Below are 17259 nucleotides of genomic sequence, written 5' to 3' on the forward strand. Positions count from 1 at the left end.
ATGTGGTCTGGCACCCAGATGGTATTCTCCGAATAAGTATCGCAGTACATAGGCGTAACTTAAGGGAGTAAATGACAGTATACAATAAACCTAACATTAACAACAATAAAAAATAAATAGAAAACAAAAAAAACCAATAACTTAGAGTCCCTAACAGCCTTTAATGAAAATTAAAGGTGACCTGCTACCATATTCAATAGCATCCCATAGCATTACCCCAACAGTCTGATGGACATTCCACTATATTGTAAACTGATAATCCCTTCTTCTTCTTACTCTTGTCCGACCATCATGCATACCCAAACAGAATCTGGATTCGTCATTAAACACGATGTTAACACGTTCCAGATTCCAATATATCTGTTCTTTGTACCACTACAGTCGATTTTGACGATGATTTAAAGTGAGGAGTAACACAAGATGGGAACGGTAGGAAATCTCTCCAAAACTTCTTATTCGGCGATAAATGGTTCGAATCCCAATGGGTCTTCCATACTCAGAACTCACTTATCTGCCAGCGTCCTCGACGAGATGAATCCATCTCTCAGGGCCATAATTCGAAGGCGGCGATTTTGACATTCTGTGGTTCGTCACGATCGTCTAGTACCTCTCCTTTTGCCTGTTTGCTCCTTTTGGAATTATGCCTGACCACATCCCACTATAGTGTTGACACTGCGGTTCAATATAAAGGCGATTTCCCTAAATGACCGACCGGCCTTTCGTAGAAACATCATTCGACCCCTCTCAAACTTGCTCAATTAATGAAAATTTCCTTGAATTCTGCATCTGGCATATTTTATTAATGTAAAATCACTTTCTAAGCACACTATACACCAATAAATGGTATTTTGCATTCATATTGTTGATGTTTTATTGCAGTTTTTATAGGAAAAAACCTAAAATTTCTGATATGTATTAATCGTTTTTTGTGTTCCCACATATAAACATGCATATCAAAAATTATTTAAATTAAACCATTTCCAGGGGATGCTTCTTTTTCTATGTCACGCAGTACACACCGTGTTGGGTATCAAAAAACTGAGGAAAAAATAGTCATTTGGAAAATTGCAATGAGCCACCATGTTGTCATTTGAAAAACGAAAGATAAATGGGATAAACTGTGTTTCGGTGTTTAAATTGCTTATAAAAGAAAAAGTACTGAATAAAATGACAAATTAGTGTTTTTCGCCGTAATTCTGACCGAAAATTGTGCCTAATACGTATGCCTCAGTGGCGTAGCTCGACGCGAAAAAAATCACAAAAAATATGAACTTTTTTAAATGACATATTTTTAGACTAAAAACGACCTCAACTCGATTTTTTCCACTCGACTTTTTCAACAAGTTCGAAAACCGAAAAATTATAGAGGCGAGCCGTCTTCGTGAATCGACCGGCATAGCGTGCGCAAGAACAAATGAGCGTTCCTGTCAAATTGACGTTTACTTTCTTGCGCCGCACTTGACGGGCGACTCGCGCCGCATCGCGACGTCCTAAAATCCGCAATTACCAATTGTCGTCATTCGAGAGTGATTTTTCTGTGCTTTCTAATTCATGATTTTCTCTCAGCTGTTTTCAATATCATCATCGTGGAAATCGGAGGAAAATTTGATGAAGAAAAATGAGCATCTTAAGTGTTCTCCGCTAAATTAAAAACAAGACTCTCTCCCTCCCGTCTTTATCTGCCTTTATCCGTGAAACTCGAACTGGGAAGTCAATTAATAACGATGCTGCTTCACTAAAAATCCATTCAGAAGCACTTCGCGAGCGAGACATTAGACCCGTTTTATGCATTAACATCGGGTCGATTAAATGCACCACTGATTGACGACGGGGCCAAAATAATTTGCATTAAATAGACGCCGCCGAAGCGCGATCCATCATTTTGCCAGGGAATGTTTATTTTCTGATTTTTTGATGCCATCACGCTCTAATTTATTGATCGATCTCGTGTTTCTGTTTCGGGTAATGGACCAAAGGCGAGGTCCGTAAAAGCTCATTTACGGCATCGATGGCAACTAGCGAGTGGCGGGGCGCTTCATGTAACTATCATTAAGTCCGTTCCACACTAGGGAGTATGACGACATTTAGCATCGCAAAAAGGCGTTCGTGCGGTTGGCTTCGCGCCCTCGGGACTCTTTTAAAAAAGGTCGTTTTTACCGCCCCCGACGAAAGTTTTTAATTGCCCCACTTCTTCGCTTAATACGTTCGCATGAGCCGGCAAAAGCTGGAGTTATGATTACCATGGAGACGACAATGGAGGTTTTTGTCCCGTTGCGACCTGTTGCGAGTCGAATTTATCATCTTGACACCCGCCGCCGGTATATTAGGCGGAGGACCTTTTTCATTTACGCCGGACTCCATTAAAACACTCGTCGAGTGGACTTTGTTCGTTTTTCTTCTGTACGTTTTTGCCTCTAGCGCCAGCTCGTTCAGTGACGAATGCAAATAAAATTCGCGAGGGACTTTACGTGCGTCGTTGTGAAAACAAGTTCACATAAATACGAGTCTGGTCGAAAAAGTCCTTTTTGGGACGGTTAGTGTGGGATTTGTTTCTGTTCAATACGCCGATATTGCTTTGCATCGACGTGTTAACGGTTACCACCGGTACCCGTCATTGAGTCTACACGCCGCGTTCGGAAAAATGTTTGAACGAGGTGCGATCTCTAATTTCAACGGTTGTACAGTTTCGCTGCAGTTCTCGACCTGTAAATCAGCCCTCAATCCGAAAACTTTCCGAGAGCCTCTCTGTAGAGGCATTCGCTCCCCATGAGCGAGCCACCCCCGAAAAACGTCTCAGATTAATAGACGTCGGTCCGGAATTAAAGGACAGGACTCGCGGTGCGGAAAAAGGCTCCGGCCCCATCCCGAAAACTTAATAAAACCGGACGGGATTGTCCCTGAAATGAAGCCGTTCCACGTTCTGGATGCGTGGCGGAACAGACGGTCAAGATGGTCGTTCCTGCGGCCCTATTGTCTGACAGGTGGACGCAATGGTCATCAACATTCCTGGCGTGAAATTGCTGCCCCATTCCGCTCCGCATTGTTTGGACTGAATTTGAAATTCCCCCGGGTCCTGGATTTGCGTACTAAAACGTTTGCAGTGCTGATAATAATTACGTCAGACGGTTTAGGGGATATGGTTTTTTGATGACCTGCAAATGGCGTCTTCCCGGCATCGTTTATCAGTTATTAGAGTTGCGAAGTTGCATACGGAAAGCCGGAGATGGTGCAATTTCCAAGGTCGGTAACGTTTGTTTTTCCTACTTTAATTGGGCCGTTTTCTCTTGTCGCTTAGCCGGACGATTTAATCTGCCGGCTTGAAGGGATTCGAATGGACGTGGGGACAATTTGAGGGCTTTTCATTGCTTAAACAGGGCTTCCATTATGTCCCACTCGTTTTGATGGGGAAAACCGTATTTGCGTTATTGCCGCAATCCCCGAATTTTGAAACCTGATAATTGCAGCTAAATTCAGCGCCAACATTCACAGTGAAAAATTCACGCAAAAACACATTTAAACCATTTGCCTTCGGGCGTTTTTTTTTTCCCAGCAAAAACCTCATAAAACGTTGATAAATTGCCTCTAAAATATGCAAGCGTACACCATCGACTTAATTACGTGCAGTTTGCCATCTTTTATTTATGCGGCTTAATTTCCGCCGGCTTAAATGGTTGCGCAAAATATGTTCTAAAACGCCCATTTTTCTATTCTACTTGGTTGGCTTCACTTGGCAGCGAATTTGGCCCCTTTTGCTCTTATTTTTCCAACCACGGCGACTACGTCCCTTTCGACATGAGAGCGCGTTTGTCTCACTTAGGCCGCCGCGACTAGTTAAAGTGATATACTGTATAGGGCCTCGTCGTTTATTAAAACAAAGTGTACACCTCGCCGGTAGTAAATTGAATTTACCTTTAAAAGGACTTTCCGGCGAATGTCGATTATGAATAAATCACATTTCGGTTTTTGCCCTTTATTAATATAAAGGATTTAATGCGAGTCACAGCGTTGCGACCCTTTGTGGGGGGAATACTAACTCCGAGACTTTCTTTGAGAGCGATTGCTGTATTAATATTACCCATGTGCTCTCGTTAGTGAAAATCGAAAAGAGACATTATTGCTTTTATGTCCGGCGATGAATACTCAATAAGTTTGCAGTATACCTGGGAACAAGGTGCGTACACCCTTAAGACGCAGGGTGTTCGAGATTCTATTTGACGCAACGGATGCCGGGACTGATTACCAAAAAAAGACAGACAACATGGTGTGTGCCAGTCTCATATGGAAATCTTTCATTATCTGCATTTAATACAGTGCGAGTCTCTAACTTGGCATAAATCCAAGATAGTTTTTTTTTTCGGAAATATGCTCAGACACGTCCATTAGTAGTTTAAATTGCACTCTTTTTGATGAAAGAAAATATGATACAGCGTGTCCGAAATTTGAGATATGACTTCACCGACTATTTTTTTAATGGTAATCCTAATTTTTTTATGACTATTGTTAAAGGGTGTGTCAAGCCACACGTGCGTACAAAATGCCAAATTTTGATTCTTTGTCGTTTAAAAGGTGTTTCGCAAACATCAACTAATTCGAAAAATGAAGAAATCTGAGTCAATTTAATACTCTTTCTTCACTAAATGCTCAGAATGTTCACCATTTACTAACTGAAAAAATACCCTAAATGGAATTAAAGCTCGTTTTGAAATTTTTTAATTATTTCAGCGGAAATTAGCCTGCACTCCTGTCTTATTCGTTTTTCCAACTTCTAAATGTTTTCCTCTTTGGTCTTGAAAACTTTGCTTTCAAAGTACCCCCCTAAAAAAATAGTCCATGGGTGTTAAATCTGGAGACTGGAGTGGCCATTCAAAAGGTCCTTTTCTACCAATCCGTCTGCCTGGAAATACACCATCTAGATACTCACGGAGAGGTCTTGCAAAATGAGAGGAGCACCATCTAGTTGAAAGCAGATATTTCTATTCGGAACATCGGCTTTGGCCGGATCGGAAACAAAGTAACCGAATTCAGAATTAATTATTCCTAAAATAATCCTAAATATCCTATTCCATTGAGATTTTCTTGGAAAAAAATTGGTCCCATTACTCGGCCATCAACAATCTCTGCCCGAACATTGACTTTGTCAAGATGTTGAGGGTGGCCTTCCCTCATTCAGTGAGGGTTATTGTCTGCCCAATAACGACAATTTTGACGTTTTACGTCACCATTTAACATAAACGTCAATTAATCAGAAAACAGGACGTTTTCCGTGTTTAGAACATTTCTGTCTCGTGGATCCATCATTTGTCCGCAAATCTGGAATCTTCCATTTCAAATATCTTCGATGAGTTCCTGGGGCATTGTCATTTTATAAGGATGAAATTTTTGGGTTTTAACAATTCTTGCCTCCAAAGACTGTCTAATTTCGAGTTCCCCAGCTATCTGCCTGATAGAGACATGAGGATTTTCTTGAGTAGAGAGAGAAGTACATTAATTGTGACCTCTTCGTTGCGCGCGCTCTGACGATGATTGTTTTTCTTAAATGTCCATTTTCCCGAAACCGTTTTTCAATTTTGTTTGCGGTACCTTGCGATATGGGTGGTAAATCAGGAAACTTCTCTCTGAATAAATGAATAACTTTATTTTGTGTTCTTGTCCCATCTCCGCATCCCATCATCATTAAATATTCAATCTTGTGGGTTTCAGTTAAGTACGGCAATTTGGTCGATTTTTCAACAAACGATGTTTCTCATAAAACTAATAAATATCCTCGGTCGATACAACTGGAATGCGACGCAGCTCTTCTCAATTGTTCAACATTGTGATAAGGCGTCAACTCAGTTTAACAAAAAATGATAAACGAACACCTTTTGGCACGCCATTTTTAAATTGTATAAATTTTGGCATTTTGTACGTATGTGTAACTTGGCATACCCTTTAAGAATAGTCGCAACAAAACCACGATTGCAATTTAAAAAAATAGTCGGCGATATCTCAAAGTTGTGGGATCCACTGTATGAAATTTGTTTAACATGAAAAAGAGCGCAATTTGAAACACTAATCGACGAGTCTGAGCATATTTTCGAAAAAAACTGTCTTGAATTTGTTTCAATTTAGAGACTCGCACTGTAGACCCTTCGTCTTTTCACCGAAAATGGAATTTCATCGCACTACAAAACCTCAAAAACGCCGCCGGAATCTTCAAAATCGCAATATCACGCCCCTTTTCAACTGAATTTGAGTAGTCGTCACATAATTTCGAATTCGAAGAATCCTCAACTCCTGCTGCCGACGAATGACCAAACATGCCCCCTATTGTCGAATGAGCAGGGACAAGAATTTTCGGTTTTATACTTGTATGTTTTTGGATCAGAAGAATCCACTTCAAAATGTCGAGTCCAAAAAAACGGCTGTGTGAGCGAGGACAGAAAATTGAGCGGGAGAAAGTTTCTAAAGCGAGATCGTTAACTTAAAGACCTTCAGTTTTTAGACCGTTTCCTCTTAACCGGAGCTTTACGAGCGGGTTTTAATCGACACTCGTAGCTTTACGATGCTCCCTACAATAAAACACTTGATAATCGTCTTCCGAAAACATCCCGAGGGTGACGTGCTTTGAGGCCGCGTGAAGGGGTTTTAATTTTTGCGACCCTCTTCGTCCCTGGGTAAAGAAGTGTCATCGCGGCCCCGAATATCACTCATCCCCGACACTTAATTAGCGCCGTTGTTGCTCCACATAATGGATCCGGATAGTGTTGCCTGGGCATGGAAGAGATCGAGGCATTGTCGGGGGTAATTTCCCGGCTTCGAGGGCTTTTGTTTTGTTCTTAATGTCGCGAGCCGCCGAGCTGCAGCCTATTAAATGTCACGCACGTCTTTCGGAAAGTCGCTTTGACACGACAAAAGCAAAAAGGTCCTCTAAACCAGTTACTTATCCGAGCTAGAGACAAAAGCCCGGAATGGAAACAAGACGTCTCCTTTTGGGACTTTCCCGTTTTCTATCCGGTTCCGGTAACTCGATTTTGTCGACTTCAAAAGGGACATATGTGTGTGTGTTTGTGCGTCTTATTTTATCCCCACTTTGTCCTTTTTTAAACTCTCTCGGGGACCACGTCGGCGGCCCCCCTCCATGCCAGACCACCGCAAATTTAAAGCCTATGATAAAATTTCCGAGCGTCACGATATTTAATATGTCCCGGTGGGAGTGATCGTGCCCTTTTTCTCCCTTCATTTGCCGGCGCCGTGTCGTACTTGGACCCGATTACGTATGGCACCGCCGAGACCAATTAAACCTTAACTAATTTTATCCGTCCGCAAAATTGCAACGGCCCCGAGTAAAAATTACTAGTTAATTTCGACCACCGCATACGGGCGCAAATTTAATAAATTATCCCGAGCTCAGTTTTATTTATTTTCGCAATTTACCTACTCCCGGAATTTCTCCTTTTTTACGCGCACACCGATTGTTCAGGATCGCGCCGGTTCCGCTGAAGCAACGCCAGGGCGCCCCGTGGAACCGTGATCTTTGCTGAGTTCATCAGACGTGAGGCAAACCCCGCAACATAGAGTTCTACACCTTGAATTTATTAACGTTTAAATTGCAACAGCGCCCTCAAACCGACCCAAACAGGGCACTTTTCAGTTTTGTACAGTATCTCTGAAGTGGTGAGTGTTAGAAGCTCGGACGCATTATTAATTATCGCGTACGGCGGAAATACAGGGTGTCCGTTTAACGGCCCCTCGGGCTCTCTTGAATTTATTCGTATCTTAAAAAAAAAAATAAAATCAGTTATGTGGATGGCTGAGGCTCGTTCAGGTAAATTTTGAAATTAGTGACAGCCCTGCAGGGTGTCCCAAAAAAGGGAGTCGTCGATTTTTTTAAATGGGATCACATGCATTTTTTCACGCGATCAAATCCTCTCTAGATCCTGTTTTGGTTCCTGGCACGCAGTGTCTCGGAGCTATGACGTTTTAAAAGAAATTTCAGACATTCACAGTGCCGCACAAGAAAATTAACATCCGAATTAACTTATGTTAGATTTTTATCATTTTTGGATGGACTCTCGTCCGAGATCACCTTCGCAAGCACGAATACTCTTTTAACTAAAAACACATACAGGGTGTTCACAGTAACAACTTTAATTTTCATCTTTTCAACTTCAATTCTTTACACTTTCTCGGGTGAGATGGTGTATTTTTTTATGGAGTAAAACGAAAGAAAATTTAATTTTCTTCATTTTGGTACAAAATAACGTTACATTGACCTTAAATGTTAATGGAATTATTAATTACTTTGGCAAAACTTGCATTCACGGCTAAGTGCCTGAGTGTTTAGCATGCGTTGCTATGGTTTCCATATTGTTTGAGGTTTGACACCTCATTAACTTTCTGAATAATTTTTCTTACGGTAAAACTTGGGCTTTCTACTACTAAAAAAATATGTCTAATTCATTTTCTGCTCTTAAGGTCCACTTGTTTCGACTTTTCTCTTCATGATTATCATCTCCTGTTCGTTCAAAACGCTCTTTAAGACTTTCTCGGCTCCTTACATTAGAGTGTCCTCTATTAGAAATCGTGCCGAAATGCTAATCAATAATTTCCATCACATGCACTAATTACATAGATCATTCTAATAAGTTCTTGTTGAGTATACCTAATTTCAATGGCCCGTTTTTAAATAAACAAATTTCGAAGAAACAGAAAACCGTAAATGAGCTGTCAAAACTTAAATTAAAAAAAAAACACGAAACCATGGCATCGCACTAATGACACTAAAGCACTTAGCTATGAAAGCAGATTTTCCCAAAATAACTGGTAACCACATCAATATTGAAGTTGCAAAGGGAAAAATATTTAAATTGTTACTGTGAAGACCCTGTATGTGTTTTTGGCTAAAGTCCTCGTCCAAAAAGTATTGGTTAAAAAGTATTCGTGCCTGTTAAGATAATTTTATATGAGAATCCATACTAAAATTACCAAAATCTAACTGAAGCTACCTCCGACATTTATTTCTTTTTATGAGACACAGCAAATACCTAAAATTTCTCTTCATAACTTCATAGCTTCGAGTCACTGCATCCCAGGGAAGAAAAATCTAGGCATCAACACCGGATTAAGAGAAGATTTTGCCACGTGAAAAACAGACGGGTGGTTTAAATTTTTTTCTTAATAACCCTTTATGGCGCCCCGCTGTTTCGGGACGCCCTTTAGAGTCGTCACTAATTTTAGAATTTGCCTTCATTGGCCCAATATACGCTCCCCATGCCCGATTTTCCTATGAAATCACAAATAAACACACGGAAGCCTGAAGGGCTGTTAAACGGACACCCTAGATAGGGCATTGAATCCACGGAAATGTCAAATTTTTCTAACATTTTGAAAAACTCCTGGACGGCTTAAAATGCGGGTTGCGCCACTGATCTCTACTTCGAATTCCGCCGAAGATTCTCTTAGAAAGTTTGAAATTGCGAATTAAGTACATACCAAAAATCAGAAGCGTACTGGGGAAATCTGAAGAGGAGACCTTAAACCTTCGGAAGTTACATTGAAAATGTGGCAACTTCGAAGGGGTATCTTTAATGATCTCCACAGGGAATAACTTTTATTCAATTTGACTCACTTGTGCAACTCTGATTGATTCAGAGATAACGAAAGAGAACATCCGCAATGCATTACGTTAATTTTCAACCGGAACTATTTCGGTGTTTATCGAGTTTGTTGGCGGTTTGTTTTGTTGATGCCAAAAAACATTTCTTAAAATGAAAGAAATCATGGCTGACCTGAACTAAAAGTGACACTTTCTGATAAAACTAATTAAACCCGAATGGTAGAATATAGAAAGCGACAAGACGGAAGAGGAGAGAACTCCCCTTCGAAGTTCGCCTGACTAATCTGCCTTTTCTCGACTTCGTCCTGGCTGGAAGTTAATTAAGGGCGAGTTGTCGGTCTTTCCCGGATCGTCCTCGGCTCCGAAGCTAAGCTGCGAGGACTGGACGAATTGTCTTTACGAAGAAAAGTTAATCCTCAAGAAAACTTTTCAGTTACTTGTGTAAGTTTTGTCTCCGGAAGTTCCCCTCGGTACAAATTACCTAATTGCCACTAAAAGTAAGCGCAGAACGTACGACAATTGGTTGTTTCTTCCCTTTCTTGTTGCGATTCTGTGGAGCATTCGACGGTTTTGTGTGTTTTTCCTTTTACTCTAAGGAATCTCCTAAAGGAGAATTGTATCGTGCTCGACCGTATTACTAACAGCAAAACATCCTAATTCATCTACCCCATTCTGAACTTCCACACGGGTGTTTCCGCCTTTATATCACATATCCCTCCCGATAATTACTACCCAAATTACCCGATCAGATCAGTTTAATGACTAATTAATTTATTAAGTGGCAGTAATTCCAATTCGATTCGTTGTTACGCTGAAATGCTTACCGATGTTTTAGCCGCATTGACAGTAATAAGCCTCGTCCGATACGATTTTTCTCTGGGTTGCTTGAAAGGAGAGACAATAATCCTGAAAATGAACAAACCTTCAATTATAAAGTCTAATCCAGGTTTAATTAAATTTTAAATGGCTCGAGTAGGCCCGAATGGGAAAAGCTGAAGCCGAAGTTTGATCAAAGAAGAGTTGGGCACTTGGCAATTGGTCTTGATTCAAATTTGAGGATTGTGCGAAGTTAGGGGTGGAAATTGGAAATAAAAGTGAGTGGGAATTTAAATTTTCTCACCCCTAATCGCTGTATAAATCGAGTAAAGTTTTAAACCTAGATTCGTTCGGACGAACAGGGAACATTAAAATTTCTAGGCGACTTTGTCATTTTCCGCAAAGGGCCAGCGCAATCTAACTGATTGGACTGGGTTTTTCCTCTCGAGAGGATTTCGCGAGATTGGGAAATTTTTGTTTTAAAACCTGTCTTTAGAGTTTATCGAGAGATCGAAATGAAGATAAATAAATCATTGCCTTTTCGGTCGGCGAGTTTTTCGTCCCGGGTGGGCTTTGAAGTTCGTCGATAATCGTGAGAAGGGTCCTCATGTGTGTACCTGTTAGGAAATCCCGTAGGTTTAAGTGAGCGTGCACCAATCATTCAATTGTCAAAAAACCGTGAACACAGATTCACTCCCCGCAATTGTCAGCTTTGAAAAACGTATAAATCAAGCTGTACAACGCAATCGATGATGAACGTGTTATGGGGTCTCGTATACTTTATCCTGCGTTATTTGCTCCATAAATTTACCATTTCGTACCGGAAAAGTGTTATTTTACCGCAAATTTCCCTATGATTTTGATTAATTGACTTCATTGCAGGTTTATACACCGGGTCGTTGCTTTGACGTTTTTAAGTAATAAAAACTACTCTCTCTCAATCGAGAATTCATTGGCAAAGTTGGAACATTAGTTTCAATAAAACTCCCGGAACCAAAGGCGGAATATAAATCGGCAAAAAGGTCCCGGCATTATTTTTCCACGGAACAACGTTATATTTAAAGTTTTCCCCCGAACTTTCCTAATATCATCACACTTTGAGCAGTAAATGTGTGTTCTGCAGGGAAAGTTCTTAAGTTAACTTAGCCCTCGTCGTTTGTCAGGCCGTACATATAAATCCGATACTTAGCCGGCGAACTTGGGAGGGGAAAATTGCCATTTGCCCGACGACTAACGCCGAAAAATTGTCACTTGTTCTCGGTCTACGAGCGTCATGTTTTCATAAGAAACGAGACCGGACAGGCGGGAGGCTTTTGAAAGTTTTGTTCGCGGTTGAAAGCACATTAAGATGGGCGATTTTACCCTTATTGGAAGGGCGGAGAAAGCGCTCGACGTGACGGGCCAAAGTGGATGGAAAACACACATCACAACGCCGCGGGTTAGGCCTTAATGCATTCTTTCAGGTGTCTGAATTTTCTGTTTCCATTCAGTCGAGAAGATAAATCGTCACCGTAGCCCTGCGGCATTACGAAAGGCAATAATGGATAAATGTGATTTTGTTCGGCGAACCGAAATTGTATGACAAAATTAGTAGGCAAGAGCACACTCTATATTAAGATGGTCGAGGCTTGATCCCAGGAAAAAATCACCCTGTACAATAGACGGTGGGCGAGATATAAACCCCTATCAAAAGAATCCAAGCGGGAGAGAATTTGACTGTGGAGCTCTGCACAACTTCCAGGAGGATGGAGTGCCTGAGCTATGCACAAACTTGGACAAAGATATATATGGAGAAAAGCTTCAAAAATTGTAATGGATCTCATTTGAAATCAGAGCAAAAACCCATCAGCGAGCACGACTCGGGCAAGAAAAAGCTCAGCGAGGAGATCCGCGCTTAAGCCTGACACCTCACGGAGAAACTTGTCTTTGTCTAAAGAACGTAAAAGAAGACATGCTGAACATGAATTGCCGTTATCTGTTATAGTTATTCATGACAAAAGTCCGGTAGGTGACTACATCATTTTCGGGTTTAGTTCGGGAATCGTCATTCCTTTACAAATGTATTATAAAGTGTGAACATAAAGTATGGAACATATTAAATAAAATCTATCCGGAAAAAAGAAAAAAGTGCTCGAAAAGATTTTCATTTGATGCGCAAATTTTCACATAAAAAGATTTCTCATGACTGCATTGATGTCGCAGATGTGACATCACAACCTTTTTTTATGTTTTATTTATTTCAACCCCAGTTTTTGATATCGCCATTCGAAAGATCTAGCAATTGTGTGCACATAACAATTAAATTTCAACTGAGACATAAAAAACACAAACAGAACGAAATTTAAATAAGAGTTCAAACATGGCCACAGTTCACGTGCTGACAATGAGCGGGGTGATTTTCGAATTTTTCTGTTAAGTTGAATAACACTCGGGAGGTGATTAGTCTAGTTTCTTCCGTTATTCTAATCGACAAATCGTCAAAGTTACTTGATCGGTTGACGTGAACTTTAAATTTTAAATAGCCTCGCAAAAAGAAATCGAGCGGAGTTAGGTCGGGATATCTGGCAGGTCATTTAATCGAGTCTCTCCTAGCAATCCATTTGTTAGGGAAAACGGAATTTAAATCATTTCGAACAGGTTGTAAATAATGTGGCGGTGCACCGTCCATCGCTGCTGAAACCATAGAACATTATCCGGCGTGAGGGGATGCTCCGCATTTGGATAAAGCTCAGCAATTGTGAGGCAATTACGTTTTGCTGCAATAGTTCTAAGTAATTTACATCGTTTAGTGCGCGTCCAAAAAAATAATAATAAAAAACCTTCCCATAACTAAAGTACCAACAGTCCCTGCCATGTGTTGACTTTCCGTGGGCGTTGCATATGGGCTTCGACCACCCAATGGGGATTTTCGGGTGCTCAATATCTGCAGTTACGCCTATTGACGGAACCATTTAAAGGCAATTTTGAAACCACAGAACCAGTTTAAAGTTGCTTCGTCCGTGAAAATTGTGCGACTTGAAAATTACAGAACGTTATGGTATCGCTGTATCATTGTTTCACAAAATTCAACCCTTCGATCAGATTCACCTTCATTAGCTTCCTGCACCGAATGAAATTTGTATGGATGCTATTTATTCTGCTTCGAACATCTTAAAACTGGAGAGTGACTTATCATGAGATTCAGTGTGCTCTGTCGGCTTGATTTTCTTCTACCGTTAACAAAAACATCTAATTTCTGTTCTTTTGAGACTGCCAGACGACATGGTATCAGCTGATCTGTTACATGGCCCAAGTTTAGATTTTTGCACTGAGTCTAGCTGATGCTTGATCCCGCAATAAGCCGATCAGGGTACTTTTCGTGGAACGATTCACAAACTCCTCTTCACCTCCGGGTAGTATCTCCGCAACCGGCCATAATTAGGATTTTAATCCTCGAAGGTTCCATTTAAACGTACCTTTTTTATTAGGACCACAATTAAAGTCTGTCTACTGTCGAACTTGAGATTTATCGCCTTAGTAACGCAAAATTAATTTGTTTGCTCTTTGTCAGACAAGAATTCGAAATAATGCAAATACCGATGCGTCTGTACGTCTCAGTTAAGTTTTTTTGCCTAAGTGAATAATAGAATATTTTTTTCTGAAAATATTGTTACGTGACCGTTTTGAAATTGAATCGTCCCTTATCTCTCAAATGGCAATGCCAAATTGGGGTTGCAATTTAAAAAAAGGGTATGGCCGCATATATGCAACATTAATGACGTCATGGGAAATCCGTTTATGTCGGGATTCGCGAATTTAAAAATTTAAGTTAACCTGTCCGAACAATTTTTTCCCTTTCGCCTATATACAGTGTGGTAACTTTAACTGAAACAAATACGATATCTACATGATATTTGATTTTTAGCAAAATTGCTTAAACACGTGAATTTTTATTTTACCCGACACACTTTTTGGTAGTATTCTGAAGCTACAAATTTCCACCCTTTAAATGGGGTGGTAGTAATCCTTAAAAATTTTAATAGAAAGAGGATTCAAGTGATATATCATTTTAAAGATCTTTCCAACCTGACTTTATCTGATACGATACTTTTTATCATAGAGCAAAATAATGTTGTACTTGTAATTTTTTTACGAAATATTTCTGAAATGGGGCAATAACCTGGAGTATTCCCTGATTATTTACTTTAGTTCATTTAGTTTACTACTGAAAAAGAGTACTTCATTTAAGTTGTAAAATTGCGAATAATGCCTTACTTAATTGAATTTTATAAAATCGACATTTTAATAGTGATCGGATACGGTGACAAAGCCCGGACACAAAACGAGATTGTTTAATTATTTCGACAAAAGCATCCTGATTTGCCACCCGTTAGTCAAGGTATAGTAGTAATTAAGTAACAAGTAAATTAAGAAAAAAGATGTAGAGATTATGGTCGTGTAAGAAATAGCCCAAGAAACAGACCGCGTAAGGTCGATGCCGATGCACAAATTAATGCGCTCTTGGCATTAGCAGAAAACAGTTAATCAGTAATGCATCCGTTTTGAAAATATTGAAAAATGCAAATATTTGACCTTATAAAATGCAAATACATCAAGAATTGCGTAAAGGATGGTGAGGATCGACGAACTTAATTTTACGAAAGGTTTATGAATGCTATTCAGCACTTAGAAATATCTATGGACTGGATTTTGTTTACTGATGAGGCAACTTTTACATTAAATAAATATGTTAATTAACAAAATTGTGAGAGAAGGTCACGCGGATTTCCCTGCAAAAACAAACACTTATACCACTATGAAACTTTCCTATATTAATGGATAGGAAAGAGAGGATCAATAGAATGGCCGCCGAGATCGCTCGATCTCAATCCTCTCGATTACTTTTTATGGGGATACCTGAAATCGAAGCTTTACAATGCGGAACCACATGACATCGACGAACGCAAAGAACGTGTAAGACAAGAAATTAGGCAAATCGCTCTAAATACTTTAGAAAATGTGAAAGATGTTTTATCACCGTTTAGGGTTGTTCCAATAAGCCAAAAGTGAACGTTTCGAATAATTGCTAAGTTAAAGAAAATAACAATTTAATCGTTTAAAATTTTGTTTATTTTTGTTATAATTTTCGTCTACGATGAAAAGTAACATGTCAGATAAAGTCAGATTAAAAAGATCTTTAAAATGATGTAGCATTTGAATCCCCTTTCCATTTAAACTTTTAAGGGTAACCGCCACCCTAGCTAGGGGGTCGCATAGGAACATTACCAAAAATTGTATTGGATAAAGTTGGCGTGTGCAAGCAATTTTGCTAAAAGTCAAATGCCATGTGATACCTAATTCATTCCAGTTAAGGCTACACCACCATGTAGACGTTACTTCGTGCGTTCCACCCCTTACGTCCACGCTGTACAATTAGTTCGCTAAACGTGTCAGACGTCCTCCAGAGGCAAAGAGGCAGACACAGGCCATTTCATCCAGCAGCTTCGAAAAGGCATTCATAAGAGGGTTAGAACTGGACGAGACTGCTCAACGATCGTAAAGAAATTAAGTAAATCTTTAAAAAGTCTCATCCTTCGTCGCCCTAACGTTTAGAACAAACAGAGAAGACTGGGACGGTTCCAGGTTTCGCTGTCAAATCCCATTTGGAGTAGGGCTTAAATTCCCGACGGACAGTTAACCGAATAGCCGATTTCGACAAAGGAAAGGGGAATTCCTGCGATGCCGACTTTTTTAATCTGGTAATGGAGTCGGACACATTCCGAAGAGTAATATAATGGAACTTTTAGGGTACGCCGATATCGGCGCTGCAGGAAAACTGTATTGGATAAGTGGGCGGTAACGGGATGGAAATACGATACATATTGGATAAGTTTCAGTAAATATTGGAAAGCCTGGACCGAGGCAGGGAAAATGTCACTCCGAATATATCAGTCGCGAATAATAATTACCGAATTTGTATTCCCATTTATTAGCCGCAATAGCAATATTTAATTATTAGGTTTTAATATCGCAATTAAATATCGCCGGGGGCTTAAACTCGTTCCGAATTAATCGACTACCGGTGGTCCATAATGAATTTATTATCTTGGAAACTGCGTATTTACATATTATCTAGTGCGTTTTGTGGGGGTGTGGGAAAATGGGAATTTTATTTGTCCACCGGCAAATGGCTCAAAAACTTCCCAATAACAAAATAAACACAGTTATACGTGGGGATTAACGGGATTCCCTGATTAATTATTTGAACGTCAAATTGAATACGAGGGCCTTATCGAGCAGACATTCACACCGGTTTTTTTTTGTTTTTTTTTTTTGCAAAAAGTTTTTAATTGTAAATTTCTCGTTCCAGGGTCGGTGTAATCGAGAGAAACCCCCTTGCAAGTACTTCCACCCGCCACAGCACCTAAAGGACCAGTTGCTTATCAACGGTAGGAACCACCTCGCCCTCAAAAACGCACTAATGCAACAGATGGGGCTCTCCCCCGGACAACCCTTAGTTCCTGGACAAGTACAAGCGGTGGTAAGTGCCCGGGTGCGAGTAGATAGCAGCTCTGGTAGTGGCTTGGTAACATTATTGGGCTTTTAATGTTTGTTTTTTTTTTTGAGTTGCGTGTGGCGGTACTAATTTTGGGTTGGTTGTTTTTCGAGGTGGAACCGCAACTGACTGACCGAATCCCTTTGACCTTCCCATATTTGTCCATGACACTTGACGAGCAGTATGCACTTATGGTAATCATTTGATTTCGCTTTTTTACTTAATTTTGCTTGCGTTAGGATAATGGCTTTGGAATAAGTACTTTTGTGAGGATCAGTCTAATTGATTTCGTTTATAAAGTGAGGACGAG

The 17259-nt window shown here is 40.1% G+C and overlaps 2 protein-coding genes across 14 annotated transcripts in view; one reads left to right on the forward strand and one right to left on the reverse strand.

Annotated features, from left to right (window-relative positions):
- Positions 1-17259, reverse strand: part of LOC136341984 (uncharacterized) — a 305269-nt gene that overhangs the window by 184708 nt on the left and 103302 nt on the right. For all 4 annotated transcript variants that reach the window (XM_066287414.1, XM_066287417.1, XM_066287416.1 and 1 more), the window contains one exon: positions 10423-10504. In XM_066287414.1, the coding sequence (XP_066143511.1) occupies positions 10423-10504 (82 nt within the window). The remainder of the gene's footprint in view (positions 1-10422; positions 10505-17259) is intronic.
- LOC136341973 (muscleblind-like protein 1) overlaps positions 1-17259 on the forward strand; it is a 163804-nt gene that overhangs the window by 130166 nt on the left and 16379 nt on the right. For 7 of the 10 annotated variants that reach the window (XR_010732562.1, XM_066287394.1, XM_066287388.1 and 4 more), the window contains exons 3-4: positions 16764-16934; positions 17063-17143. Coding sequence is in view for 8 of the 10 variants with exons in the window: in XM_066287394.1 (XP_066143491.1) it covers positions 16764-16934; positions 17063-17143 (252 nt within the window). In the remaining 2 variants the exon portion in view is untranslated. The remainder of the gene's footprint in view (positions 1-16763; positions 16935-17062; positions 17144-17259) is intronic. The other 3 variants (XR_010732563.1, XM_066287393.1, XM_066287397.1) reach the window with 1 other exon arrangement.

This window comes from Euwallacea fornicatus, chromosome 11 (assembly GCF_040115645.1).
Source record: "Euwallacea fornicatus isolate EFF26 chromosome 11, ASM4011564v1, whole genome shotgun sequence".
NCBI classification, from domain to species: Eukaryota; Metazoa; Arthropoda; class Insecta; order Coleoptera; family Curculionidae; genus Euwallacea; species Euwallacea fornicatus.